This window comes from Myotis nattereri (genome assembly GCF_964212035.1).
Source record: "Myotis nattereri genome assembly, chromosome: 3".
Lineage (NCBI taxonomy): Eukaryota > Metazoa > Chordata > Mammalia > Chiroptera > Vespertilionidae > Myotis > Myotis nattereri.
In genome coordinates this window covers 201,517,466-201,531,598 of record NC_138077.1, presented here as the reverse complement: position 1 = coordinate 201,531,598, position 14,133 = coordinate 201,517,466, and the positions used below count along the sequence as shown (strand labels likewise).

Below are 14,133 nucleotides of genomic sequence, written 5' to 3'. Positions count from 1 at the left end.
AAGATAAGAGGGATAAGGAAGAAAAAGAAAGCAGCAGAGAAAAAAGGGAAAGGTCTCGAAGCCCACGAAGGTACAATACATTAGATGCATTGCCTAGTCTTTTTTATAAGTACTTTAGGTGTTAAGGTATTCTGTGTGTAGAAAGTTACATGTTACTAAGGAAGCTAACTGCACTATTCCCAGAATATCTCCCATCATACAATTTTCTTGGTGAACTGCTTGCCTCTGGACTAAAATATTTCATCTGTTGTTTGAGATAGATGATTTGACTATACTTATCTCAAATCTTGGTGAATTATTTAACTCTTAATTCTTGAGTCAAAATCTAGACTTGTTTCCCATATTGCTTTAGTTTAAATTAGCATTTAATTAATTTGAGTTATTTTAATGTTGTCCAATCTTTTCTCTTTATATTTGCTTCTTTATAAAAATCTGGGTCCATTAGGTGTTTATATACTTTTTTAATTCCTTATGCTGCTTTTCTTAGATGGTTTTACTAAACCCAAAACAGATTGCTTGTTTTCTTCTTTCTTCAATGAGACTATGGTTAGGTTCCCATTTTTAAGTCCAGGATTCAGCTTCTATATTTGTGGTAAAAGGTGAAAATTCCATTAGGCTTTTCATTTTTAGGGAGGAGGTAATTTCTTTGTCCCTTTCATTTATATATTTGATATGAAAACCTGCTTTCTAGAGGTAAGCACAAATCATAGAGGTAGCTACTTATTGATGAACCAGGTCTACTCTTCAAGTTAAAGGAAACTTGAAAAGAAAGGGGGGCTTCTCTTTCAGAAAGGCTATCTTATACAAGTTTAATATATTTCTCTTGTAAAGAACATACTGCTTTCACTGCATTGGTCATTTTTCTGGAATACATTTTCTCTGTACAATATCAGTATGATATTTTTATGTTCCCTTATGATTTTCTTAATATTTTTTCTATAGCTTTATGATAAGAGTAGAGTATACAATACATATACTATACAAAATATGTGTTAATTGACTGTTACTGGTAATGCTCTGGTCAACAGTAGGCTATTAGTGGTTTTTAGGGAGTCAAAAGTTAGAGGTTGGTGTCCATAATACCCTCGTTCGTTGTTCAAGAGTCAGCTGTACTTAAAGCATCATTTCGTTCTGAAAACTTGGTCTCTGGTCTTCTTGAGGATCTCTGGAACAAATTAAGAACCAATATCTAGAGTCGCAGATCAATGCTTTTCTCTGTTACAACCAGTATTCCAGAGAATGTTACTGTTTTGCTTGCCTTCCTGGTTTTTTCTTGGCCCTTTTCCTATTAAGTAAATGTGATAGGATATCTTATTTCCATAGGGAACTTCTCAGATATAAACAGTAATGACTTAATTAAAAAGATTAATCTTCACTTCTGCCTTTGACCCTCTCCCCCAGTCCACATTATTCAAAAATCTGAAAAAATTGCTTTCATCCTAGACGCAAATCCAGATCTCCTTCCCCTAGAAGACGATCTTCCCCTGTCAGGAGAGAGAGAAAGCGCAGTCATTCTCGATCTCCCCGTCACAGAACCAAGAGCCGGAGTCCTTCCCCTGCTCCAGAAAAGAAGGAAAAAACTCCTGAGCTCCCAGAACCATCAGCAAAAGTAAAAGAACCTTCAGTACAAGAGGCCACTTCTACTAGGCAAGTACATAAAAATTCGTTTATAAATATCACACTTTTAGGTTGTTATTAAGTGAACCCAAACACAATACTTAAGTTTGAAACAAAACTACTTGATTTATTTAAAAAAAATTTTTCAGTTATTCAGCTTGTAGAAAAAGTCAAAATCGTGTAAGAGAATATAAGTAAAATGCCTGGCAGGTGACCACTGCTTTCTTTTGGTTGTATTTTTAAAAAATATTTTATATTTTTTAATATATAACTTGCTTTTTTTTCCTTCTTAATATTGTGGGCAACCTTGCACTTTAAGAAAATGTATGCAATTAGAATTATTAGTTGCTCTCACTAGATTTCACTGATGTTTTGGAGCTCGGGAGAAGTCTTCACAGATTTTGAAAATTTCTTAAAAATTTTTTTATTGATTTTTTTAGACAGGAAGGGGGAGAGAGAGAAACATCAATCCGCTGCCTCCTGCATGTCCCTTATGAGGGATTGACCCTACAACCTGGACATGTGTCCTGAATGACAATCAAACCCAGCAGCCTTTCGGTGCACAGGATGATGCCCAACCAACTGAGTAGGGCTGAAAACTTTTTTATTGTTTAAAGTTTTACATGTCTCCTTTTTCCCCCAATTGACCCCCTACCCCCCACCCCACCCCTGCCACTCCCATCCCCAAGGGCATGCCCCCACCACCCCAGTGTCTGTGTCCAGTGGTTATGCTAATATGCATGCATTCAAGTCCTTTGGTTGATAACACTCACTCTCTCTCTCTCTTTCTCTCTCTCTCTCACACACACACACACACACACACACATTTGTCTCTGGATCTATTTTTGTTCCTCAGTTTATGTTGATCATTATATTCCACATATGAATGAGATCATTTGATACTTTCTCCAGCTGGCTTATTTCGCTTAGGATAATGCTCTCCAGGTCCATCCATGCTGTTGCAAATGGTAAAAGTTCCTTCTTTTTTATAGCAGTGTAGTATTCCATTGTGTAGATAAACATACCACAGTTTTTCTAATCCACTCATCTGCTGATGGGCACTTAGGCTGTTTCTAAATCTTAGCTATGGTAAATTGTGCTACTATGAACATTGGGGTGCATATATCCTTTTTGATTGGTGTTTCAGGTTTCTTGGGATATATTCCTAGAAGTGGGATTACTGGGTCAAATGGGAGTTCCATTTTTAACTTTTTGAGGAACTCCATACTGTCTTCCACAGTGGCTACACCAGCCTGCATTCCCACCAGCAGTGCACGAGGGTTCCTTTTTCTCCGCATCCTTGCCAGCATTTGCTATTGGTTGATTTGTTGATGATAGCCATTCTGACAGATGTGAGATGGTACCTCATTGTTGTTTTGATTTGCATCTCTTGGATGATTAGTGACTTTGACATGTTTTCATATGTCTCTTGGCCTTCTGTATGTCCTCTTTCGAAAAGTGTCTACTTAGGTCCTTTGCCCATTTTTGTTTGGATCGTTTATCTTTCTTTTGTTAAGTTGTATGAGTTCTCTGTCAATTTTGGAGATTAAACCCTTATTTGAAATATCATTGGCAAGTATGTTCTCCCATGCAGTGGGCTTTCCTATTGTTTTGTTGATAGTTTCTGTGCAGAAGCTTTTTATTTTTATGTAGTCCATTTGTTTATTTTCTCCTTAGTCTCCATTGCCCTAGGAGCTGTATCAGTAAAGGTACTGCTACAACATATATCTGATATTTTGCTGCCTATGGAATCTTCTAAGATTTTTATGGTTTCCCATCTTACATTTAAGTCCTTTAGCCATTTTGAGTTTGTTTTTGTGTATGGTGTAAGTTGGTGATCTAGTTTCATTGTTTTTGCATGTATCTGACCAATTTATTTATTGTTTTTACATGTATCTGACCAGCACTATTTATTGAAGAGACTGTCTTGACTCCATTGTATGCTCTTGCCTCCATTGTCAAGTATTAGGGCTAAAAACTTCTTACAAAGATAAATAACTTCCATTTAAAATATGACTTAAGCCTGGCTGACGTAGCTCAGTGGTTGAGCATCAACCTATGAACTAGGAGATCATGGTTCAATTCCTGGTCAGGACATATGCCCAGGTTGTGGGCTCGATCCCAAGTGTGGAGCATATAGGAGGCAGCTGATCAATAATCCTCATCATTGATGTTTCTATCTCTCTTTCCCCCTCTCCCTTCCTCTCTGAAATCAATAAAAATATAAAATAAAATATGACTTAGTCTGAGTAGAAGAGGGGGGAAATAAATCTGTGGGGTTTTTTTTCCATAGTGATATCCTGAAAGTTCCCAAGCCTGAACCTGTACCAGAGCCTAAAGAGCCTACTCCGGAGAAAAATTCCAAAAAAGAAAAGGAAAAGGAGAAGACCCGACCAAGGTCTCGGTCACGTTCCAAATCAAGATCCCGGACACGCTCTCGTTCTCCTTCTCATACTCGACCTAGACGGCGCCATAGATCCAGATCAAGGTGATTTGTGGCTTTAGGGTCTGCACAGAGCTTAGGTTTTATGTGCTATTCTCCTAGATAGGGTTAGGTAACTATTTCTTCCTTACTTCCTTTTGTATTTACTTTTACTGATTTCAGAGAGCAAGGGAGAGGGAGACAGAAACATCAGTGATGCCCTAGCTGGTTTGGCTCAGTGGATAGAGCATCAGCCTGCAGACTGAAGGGTCCCAGGTTCGATTCCGGTCAAGGGCACATGCCCGGGTTGCGGGCTCGATCCCCAGTGTGGGGCGTGTAGGAGGCAGCTGATCGATGATTCACTTATCGTTGATGTTTCTATCTCTCTATCCCTCTCCCTTCCTCTCTGAAATTAATTTTTTAAAAAATTAAAAAAAGAAAAGAAACATCAGTGATGAGAGAGAATCATTGATCGGCTGCTTCCTGCAAGTCCCACACTGGGGATCGAGCCCTGACCGGGGATCAGACCATGACCTTCTGGTTCATAGGTCGACACTCAACCACTGAGCCCTGCCAGCCAGGCTAGGTAACTAGTTTCAAAGCAATAGAAAACATTTAGTAAAATGTTATTCTTTGGGTTTACAGAGAGAATTTGAGGACAGTTTACACCATAAAAATCTCTACATAAATGGAATTATATCCTATGAAATGTTTTTGAAAATATAGCTATTGAGAAACTATGTCAAAACAATTTAGTTTGTGTTCCTGATTTATTGAGGGCCTAATTTTTTTGTTATGGCAGATCATATTCACCTAGAAGGCGGCCAAGCCCAAGAAGGCGGCCATCTCCTCGAAGAAGAACTCCACCAAGACGAATGCCTCCTCCACCAAGGCATAGGAGGAGTAGATCTCCAGTGAGACGGTGAGCTTTCTTTTCTTTTTTTAATTTGAAATTGTTAGGTGAATGGAAGTGGACCATATGTTTATTTTAGGCTAATCTTTGTATTAGTGTCCCCTTGGAAGAAAGAACTCATGTGTGATAGGTAATGTCTTCCAAAGAGCCTATCTCATTTGAGGTGTGCTGTTATTTGCAATGAAAAATAATGCTAGTCTATTGTTGGAAAATAAAAAAGAAGAAATTTATCATCTTTTTTAAAATTGTTGAATTCTTTATTGGGAAGGTATTACATATGCGCCCTTTCCCCCATTGACCCCTTCTAGCCCACCCTGCCTCCTACCATCTTACTGATACCTCTTGTTAAGGTATCCTTTCAGACCCCACCAAGAAATTTTATCAAGTAAGGAAATTAGTCACCTAACCTCTCTTTTTGGATTTTAGTTACCACTGGCTTCTGAACAGTAGATGACAACAGAGCCAGTAAGCTGCTTTTACCAGTATTAAAATAATCTATTTGCATTAATTATACATTTATTTATTTATTTTTAAATCCTCACCCGAGGACATCCTTATAAAGATTCCAGGAGAAAGAGAGAGGCAGCAACGTGAGAGAGAAGCATCGATCAGTTCTTTTTTTGCATGTGCTCTCAGTGGGAATTGAGCCCACTTAACTGAGCCACTCCAGCCGGGCATATACTTTTATATTTTTTAAATGTTTTTTTGTTTGTTTGTTTTGTTTTGTTTTTTTGTCATTATAGAACTGAGTACTTAGTATAAACAGTTCAAACAGAAATAAAAATTACCCAGCCCTGGCCAGTGGCTCAGTTGGTTAGAGCCTCGCCATGATGCGCCGGAGTTGTGGGTTTGATCCTCAGTTAGGACACATACAGTAATCAAACAGCATGCATTAATAAGTGGAACAACAAATCTATGTTTCTGTCTCTCTCTTTACCCATAATCCCATTCCATAGATATAACCTTTTAGCAGTTTGGTGTCTGGTATTTTTTTAAGAGACTGGACATTAAAGAAACCCTGTTAATACACAATGTTCTATTTTTTTAAATCTTAAAGTTGGCACAAAGTAAAATGTTTGACCTATCACTTTTAACAAAAAGATTGTTGCTGCCCTAACCGGTTTAGCTCAGTGGATAGAGCGTCCGCCTGTGATCTAAAGGGTCCCAGGTTCGATTCCGGTCAAGGGCATGTACCTTGGTTGTGGGGCACATCCCCAGTAGGGGGTGTGCAGGAGGCAGCTGATCGATGTTTCTCTGTTTCTAACTCTCCCTCTCCCTTCCTTTCTGTAAAAAATCAATAAAATATATTTTTTTAAAAAAAGATTGTTGCTGTATTGTCCAAAATAGAGGCCTGGTGCACTGATAGCAAAGTTCTGTGCCTTCTTGGCAATCAGTGCATTCATGTGTTTTTAGAAGGAACTCTGATGGTTATGCTTCAGATTATACTCGGGACACAATTTTTTGCGTTTGAATCTTTTAAGGTTGTTTTCAGGGGACCGAATCAATTTGGAAATAAAGAGAGGGAACAGTAAGCTCCACAATTTTTGCTGTTCCTGCAAACTGAGGGTTTTTAGAATCCCATAGTTTTTAAAAAGATAATATTTTTCTGTGGGGAGGAGTTGTCGAGGTAAATTGAACCATTTTTATAACCACTAAAAATCATAGGATATTAATGTTACTGTTGATAAATGAGACTGATATAAATGGTCAGGCAGTTTAAGCATCACACTTCTAAAATTGATTTCTCAGGAGAAAAGTAATACTGGTGCTTTCTATTTCTAGTACAGGATTAGTGGAAACAGCTAATTTTTATACTGGAGTTTTGCAAACAGCATGTTTTATTAATTGAGCCGTTTAGCAATCAAAATATTTTACAGATTATGTAAGATTCCCTTTCAGGTAGTTTTTATCTCACACTTAAGGTAGGGTTTCTTTTTTTCAGGTTCTCAGGAATTCTTCTGCCAAAGGTGAATTCTGCAGGTACACATAATTGCAACAGAACTTAACACAAATTTTGCCGCAGAATTCGAGAGACCCCCTGCTTCTAAGTTTATGTAGCTAAATGAATTCCTTATCTTTCGCATCTCTTTAAAAATGCATCTGAAGGTTGCTTGACATTGTTACTAAATGGAAAATACTTTGCCACCAAACATTGTATGCAAACTCCAAAGTACTGCTATCATTCCTAAGGAAGAATGAGACTGGTTAGTTATGTTATTAGCACTCAACATATTTTATAACTGGAAAGACGACTCAAACATACATTTATCAGAATAATTTCTTTCTTCATAGTTAGTCTTTAGCTGTTACCTGTGGTAGGTTATGGTTTTGTTTCCTATTTTTAAAACTCATCTGCTTAGCTACATAAACTCAAAAGTTGGATAAAAATAGCTGTATTTTTATATAAACTGTACATAACCTTTGTAAATGTGCAGTTACTGAGTATGAATACTTTATTCCACAGAAGAAGGCGTTCATCAGCATCCTTGTCTGGAAGTAGTTCATCCTCTTCTTCGTCTCGTTCCCGGTCACCGCCAAAGAAGCCTCCTAAGAGGACAGCCAGCCCCCCTCGAAAAATGCGGAGGTTGTCTCCCTCAGCAAGTCCTCCAAGGCGAAGGCATAGGCCATCACCTCCGGCAACTCCTCCGCCAAAAACTCGTCATTCCCCGACACCCCAGCAGTCAAACCGGACAAGAAAAAGTCGTGTTTCTGTCTCTCCTGGGAGAACTTCAGGTAAAGGTAAAAATCAAACAAATAAACACAATATATCCTTTCTTCATTTACTTATAAAGTGCTTGTCAGTTGTTGGTCACCCCTTTCTCCTTTCAAAGTATGAAGTTTCTGGGTAGTATTTATATGTGGTGTTTGTAAATTGCTCAGAGGTTCGTTCACCTTTTCTTTCCTGCTTTTAAGTTCTTGAGATTTGTTGTAATAGACTTTACATGGGTTTTGTTTTTAGCAGTGCCCTCTGGCATTGAGTAGGTAGAGAAATATATTATTAGTCGGTGCTGTTTGATTTTGAGTAACATCAAAGTTGTTTCATCATGATAAGGGATCATTGTATTACTATGAGATTAATTAACTCCCCAACCCCTGAAGATTTTTTTGTTTGAGGACTTCATATTCTTTTTAATTATTTTCTTGGCCACATTGTGCTCTCTAAGGAAGGACATGGTGTCCTAAAAGCTGATTTGTTTTTTAAATTTAGGCTCTAGACAGGGTTCTTGCGTTTTGTTCTTGCTTTATTCTGTAGATTGATTTCTGAGGAATTTATGATCTGTGATCCTGCCAGGCAAGTAGAATATTGACTGTGTTAGTCTTGAGTGAAGGTTGTGGTCTATTGGGGTTTGTTCCTTTAGTATTAAATACACACTATAGGATCTATTTGAATGGAATCGGGCCTTGGTGCTTAGTGCCAGAATGAGAAAGACACCTGAAAGGTGAGTAGTGGTGGAGGGGGGGAATCTAAAAAGAGGCTATAGTCATTTGGATTTTAAGGAGCAACGTGTCACTTTGCAAAAACACGTCAAGTTATGATTTTTCTGTTTGCATCATATAGCCAAAGGGTAGTAAGTGTACCTGAACAGAAGGACTGCATCCCTGTTAAAATAGGTTAATTATTAAGAATTAGTAGTTACCTTTGAAAAATCTTCATGGGTACGAACTGCTTGTGTTTTGATATATTATTACGGGGCGCAAGCTGCTGCTTTTCAGAAACAAGTCACAGTGAATATGTACATAAGCAAGAAATAAGTCATGGTGGAGACGAAGGACTAGTTCTATTCCTATGGATTCTGAGACCTAGCCAAAGAGACGTACTGTGATCATTGTAGTCAGAGACTGCCTTGTGACCACTGAAGCTGAATACTGGTTCTTACTACTTGGGAATAACTTTATGGTAACATGATCCTAGTCATCTGTGATGAAATTTCAGAGCTAGAAATAATTTTAGAGATTGTCATCAAGAAACAGGTTCTCAGGTTAAGTGATTTGGTGAGGGTCAGCCAACCTGGACTGGAATTTGGGTTCGCATTTCCAGTTAAAAAATGTATACTTGGTCAAACTCTCCTACTCCATAATGCCTGTTTTGATTTCTGGAGGAGGGGAATGGAGGGCAGGGTGAAATTCTTCGGCTTCTGTACACCTGGTACCATGATTTCAGAAATTCCTTTTTTTGCAGTTTTCATGGCTAATAAGAGCAATGACATTGAAATGTAATAGGCTTTACTTTTGTAATTCATATAGTAGTCACCAATCAGGGCTTTCAATAAAGGTTCTGTTATTGATGATGGGTAAATGGAGTGGGAGAGAGGCAGGAAAAGTATTTTGGGGGATTTAAGAGGTAAATTATTTGGAATATAATGTAATCAATGGCATGTCATAGTTAAAGTGGTATCTTAGTACATAAAGAAGTGCTAGTTAATTATATTTACCAGAGGATCTATACCTGTGGTAATGGAAGTTTTTTTTATTATTATTAAACTTATTGGGGTTACATTGAGTAATACAATTATATAGGTTTAAGGTGTACAATTTATAAGACACCATCTGTGTATTATATTGTGTGGTCACTGCCCCAAATCATGTCTCTTTCCGTCACCATTTATCCCCCCATTACCCTTTCCTGCCTCCTCCCATTCCCATGTGGTGAATTCATAGGGACTGCTGAAATAAATTCCAAATACTGGTTTTTCAATTGACTTAGAAGATTTCTGACTTCATACTAGAATGATTTTTGCCCCTTGAATACAAAAAATAAAAACATTTGGATGGATAAAATCTCATCTGGGCAAACCTCAGTGGGACATTAACATCATAATATTAGTAGTATTCTGATTCAGTCAGTCATTGAACCAGAGTAGGAGTATATAATGTATACTTGTCTAATGGTGACTATATATTAGCAATAATTAAGGACTACTTTAGCTAAGCCATTTAGATTGAGTTAGGAAAAACTCCATATTTTTACAGGAAAAAAATGTAAATAATGTATGGTTAAATTTGTATTATTTACTAAGTAGGGAGTTGCCAGCCATCTTTCAAATACAACCACGCTTTTAATGTTTCCTAGGGAAAATACTTTCTGACATCCACATTTTGGAACCCAGTTTTCCGAGGTGGTAACTTAAACATGTGGGTTTGTAGATAACGGGTTGTCTGTAAAATCTTTTACAAGCGTTGAAGATAAACTGACACTTAAAAATGGGGAAGCCCTGGCCAGTGTGACTCAGTTGGTAGAGTGACATCCCATGCACCACAAGGTTGCTGGTTCAATTTCTAGTCGGTGTATACGGGAAGCAACCGAGCAACCGATACTTCTCACACTCTCTCTTCCTCCCTCTCTCTCTCACTCACTTTTTCTCCCCCTCCCCCTCTCCCTCCCTCTCAAAAAACAAAACAAAACATTTTTTACATTTTTTAGAAATGGGCAATACTAAACAGGGAAAAAAAGCCTCATATCCCTAAACATTTTTAAGCCTTTCTATTTTATTTATTTGAATTTATTAACATAACACATTGTTTGCGGGTAGTTTTTATCGCGCGCTAACAGGTGGCGCGGGCCATTTTTGCTAATTTTTTGCGCAAATGGCAACGTTCAGTAAAATTACGATAACTTTAGTTTACGTATTTATATGTTACCCACATTCTACCGCTAGTCTATAAAAAACGTATTAATACATGTCCCGCGCTCTACTGCACTGGTAGAACGTATAAATACGTAAAACGTGTAAACACGTTTCCCGCATACAATGTGTTAAAATACAAGTTTTAAATGCACTTATAGTGCTATCATATTTCATGATAACTAATTAGGTGTTAATCATTCTTTACCCAGTCCATCAGTTTGACCAAAAAGCTTATTAGGTAGAATCATTAATAAAACGTTGGTTGTTTTATTTCTTTAACTTTTATTTATTGATTTTAGAGAAAGATAGGAAGGGGGGGGGGAGAGAAACATTGATTTATTGTTCCACTTCTTTATATGTTCATTGGTTGATATCTTGTATGTGCCCTGACAGAAGATTGAACCTGCAACCTTGGAATATTGGGATGACCCTCTAGTCAACTACTTGGCCAAGGCTAAAGTGCTGGTGGTTTTAAAAGTATAGTGGTGCCGAACCGGTTTGGCTTAGTGGATAGAGCGTCGGCCAGCGGACTCAAGGGTCCCAGGTTCGATTCCGGTCAAGGGCATGTACCTTGGTTGCGGGCACATCCTCACTGGGGGCCGTGCAGGAGGCAGCTAATCGATGTTTCTCTCTCATCGATGTTTCTGACTCTCTATCCCTCTCCCTTCCTCTCTGTAAAAAATCAATAAAATATATTTTAAAAAATTAAAAACATAAAAGTATAGTGGTGAATTCTTTAGTTTGACTACTTTAGCAGAGATTTTATTGCTTTTTTTTTATTTATTGCTTAAAGTATTACAAAGGGTATTACATATGTGTCCATTTTTCCCCCCGCCCTAGTTATTGCTTTTTTATGTATTTATTAATAATTATTATTTTAAATATATTTTTATTGATTTCTGAGAGGAAGAGAGAAGGAGAGATAGAAAGAAACATCAATGATGAGAGAGAATCATAGATCAGCTGCCTCCTGCACACTCCCTACTGGGGATAGAGCCCGCAACCCAGGCATGTGCCCTTGATTGGAATTGAACCTGGGACCCTTCAGTCTCCAGGCTGATGCTCTATCCACTGAGCCAAACCGGCTAGGACTTAATTGTTGATTTCCATCACTAGTTCTCTTAAGTTACTGCCCTTTGAATAAGTCTTGATAGAATTCTGAATATGTATGTTTGTTAAATGAAATGTATCTGTATCCTAGGTCAAACATCCCATGGTAATTACTTTAAATTAAAAAAAAAAAAAAAAACAGTTGTAAAGGTCGTGAGGGGGGATCATATTGTCTTCAAGTTTAGTTCTTACAGTAATGTCAAATGATGTTCAGGTTAATCTATAAGATTAATAGTTATATCTCTCTATACTTTTTAAGTTGAAGCAATGGATGGCTATTATAGACAGAAGTAATAGTTGTTGAAAATTAAAGCCTGTATCCAGAAATAGGGTGTTAGGGTCAGATCCTAGTTCACTTAAATTATCCTTATGACTTCAAGGTTAATTGTATTTAAATGTCACACCTCTCCTCTTGTAAAAAGGAGGGGACTGTGGTATTAGCAACAGTACTTAACATAGCAAACGTACAAAAGGTAGTTGCTATAATAATTTTCCTTGGAATTGGAAAAAGGTAAGCTGGATAATTCATAAGGTACCCACCGCTCTCCTACTACTATGGTTATATTTCAGAGCTGCAGCTGCTTTTTTTTTTTTAACCTCCCTTTGAGCTTTAGAAAGAACCTTGCAACCTTCATGTTTAATTATTTTCACTGTTGTGAAGGTCTACTTTTTTTATAGGTAGTTTAAAATCCCTCATGCTATTGTGAGGGTTATATATGCTCTATGTACTTAAAGAACCTACAGCCTCTTGGGTGGCTAGTTTATTCCTCCTCTTCAGACCAAATATCTTTTTCTGAAAATTTCAGCAGATACAGTTTTTTAATTACCTACTTACTGAACCTACTCAGTGGGTGTTTGAAAGCTTTCGTGTTGATGAGGTCTCCTTAGAATGTTTTAAGTTGTGGGGTAGCACACAGAGGTTTACTGAGTTGATGTTACACATAGCATAAAGCTACTCAGAAACAGCTCCCAATTTCTCTAAACTATTGTTTCTTTTGGGTGAATCTCAAGATTCTAAATCATTATTAGGTCTTTTGATTCAGTATTAAAAATTCTTGCTTCTACTTCAGGTACTGCCCAGGTAATGACAAAGTCCTTACAGAAATTTTGTAATTTTCTGTAAATCCTTTATGAGAATAGTCACCCCATTTTTGTATTGTTAACATGTCCTGTGAAGCTTTGTTTTGTTTTCTTTTTATAAGTGGTTTTTTTCTGTACTCTTTCTAGTGACAAAACATAAAGGTACTGAGAAAAGAGAGTCCCCTTCACCAGCACCCAAGCCTAGAAAAGTAGAGTTATCTGAATCAGGTAAGTTTTGTGTGTATGTTTGTTTTAAGATGAATTCTGTTTGTAGCACATTTGATAAAACCCTTCTGGTTAAAGATTACTTACAGGATATTAGTTAAGAGCTAGGACTCTGAAGTAACACGAACCTAGTTTGAATCCCAGGCTCCACGCTTTAACTGCTTTTTGTTTGTTTAATTGCTTAATTTATCTTAGCCTCATTTCTTTCATATCTGCAATGTGGATAGCAGTATCATCCTTTAGGTTTTTTAAAATTTATTTATTTAAAATATATTTTATTGATTTTTTACAGAGAGGAAGGGAGAGGGATAGAGAGTTAGAAACATCGATGAGAGAGAAGCATCGATCAGCTGCCTCACACACACACCCTACTGGGAATGTGCCTGCAACCAAGGTACATGCCCTTGACCGGAATCGAACCCGGGACTCTTCAGTCTCCAGGCCGACACTATCCAGTGAGCCAAACCGGCCAGGGCTAAATTTATTTTTAGAGAGGGAAAGAGAGAGAGAGAGAGAGAGAGAAACATTGATGTGAGAGCAAAACATCAATCAGCTGCCTCCTTCACACCTCCTACTGGGTATGTGCCCTGACCAGGAATCGAACCCGCAAACTTTCAGTGCATGTTATGATGCCCATCCAACTGAGCCACATTGGCCAGGACTAAAGAAGTTTATTACATTTGGTGGTGATGGTTTAAATCAGCATTTAAGTTGGCGTTTTGAGCTTTTCCTTCTTTGTAAAAAAAGAAAAGTGTGTGTGTGTGTGTGTGTGTGTGTGTGTGTGTGTGTGTGTGTGAGATAGTTGTATTGTTTGACCCAATCAGATAAAGGTTTAAGAGACCTTTTTCCTATTCGAATATGTTTCATTTTCTGTATGCATAACTAAAGAAACACTTTCTAAATGCATCCATCTTTCAGAAGAAGATAAAGGTGGCAAAATGGCTGCAGCAGATTCTGTGCAGCAGAGACGCCAATACAGACGACAGAACCAGCAGTCATCATCTGGTACGGATACTGATTAAGTTTTTTCTACCTGCATTTCCTAATTAAAAAAATACTTAAGATATGCATGTCCCATGTAATACTTTCAACAATAAAGAAATATATATATATATATATATATATATATATATGTATAT

The 14,133-nt window shown here is 37.5% G+C and overlaps 1 protein-coding gene across 13 annotated transcripts in view; it reads left to right on the top strand.

The window, feature by feature from the left end:
* SRRM1 (serine and arginine repetitive matrix 1) overlaps window positions 1-14,133 on the top strand; it is a 40,803-nt gene that overhangs the window by 7,535 nt on the left and 19,135 nt on the right. For 2 of the 13 annotated variants that reach the window (XM_081087237.1, XM_081087233.1), the window contains exons 5-11: window positions 1-70; window positions 1,444-1,647; window positions 3,911-4,105; window positions 4,842-4,961; window positions 7,417-7,685; window positions 12,917-12,997; window positions 13,916-13,999. The exon at window positions 1-70 is cut by the window's left edge and continues 46 nt beyond it. In XM_081087237.1, coding sequence (XP_080943363.1) covers window positions 1-70; window positions 1,444-1,647; window positions 3,911-4,105; window positions 4,842-4,961; window positions 7,417-7,685; window positions 12,917-12,997; window positions 13,916-13,999 — 1,023 coding nt within the window. Of the gene's footprint in view, window positions 71-1,443; window positions 1,648-3,910; window positions 4,106-4,841; window positions 4,962-7,416; window positions 7,692-12,916; window positions 12,998-13,912; window positions 14,000-14,133 lie in introns of all 13 variants that reach the window. The other 11 variants (XM_081087236.1, XM_081087232.1, XM_081087235.1 and 8 more) reach the window with 7 other exon arrangements.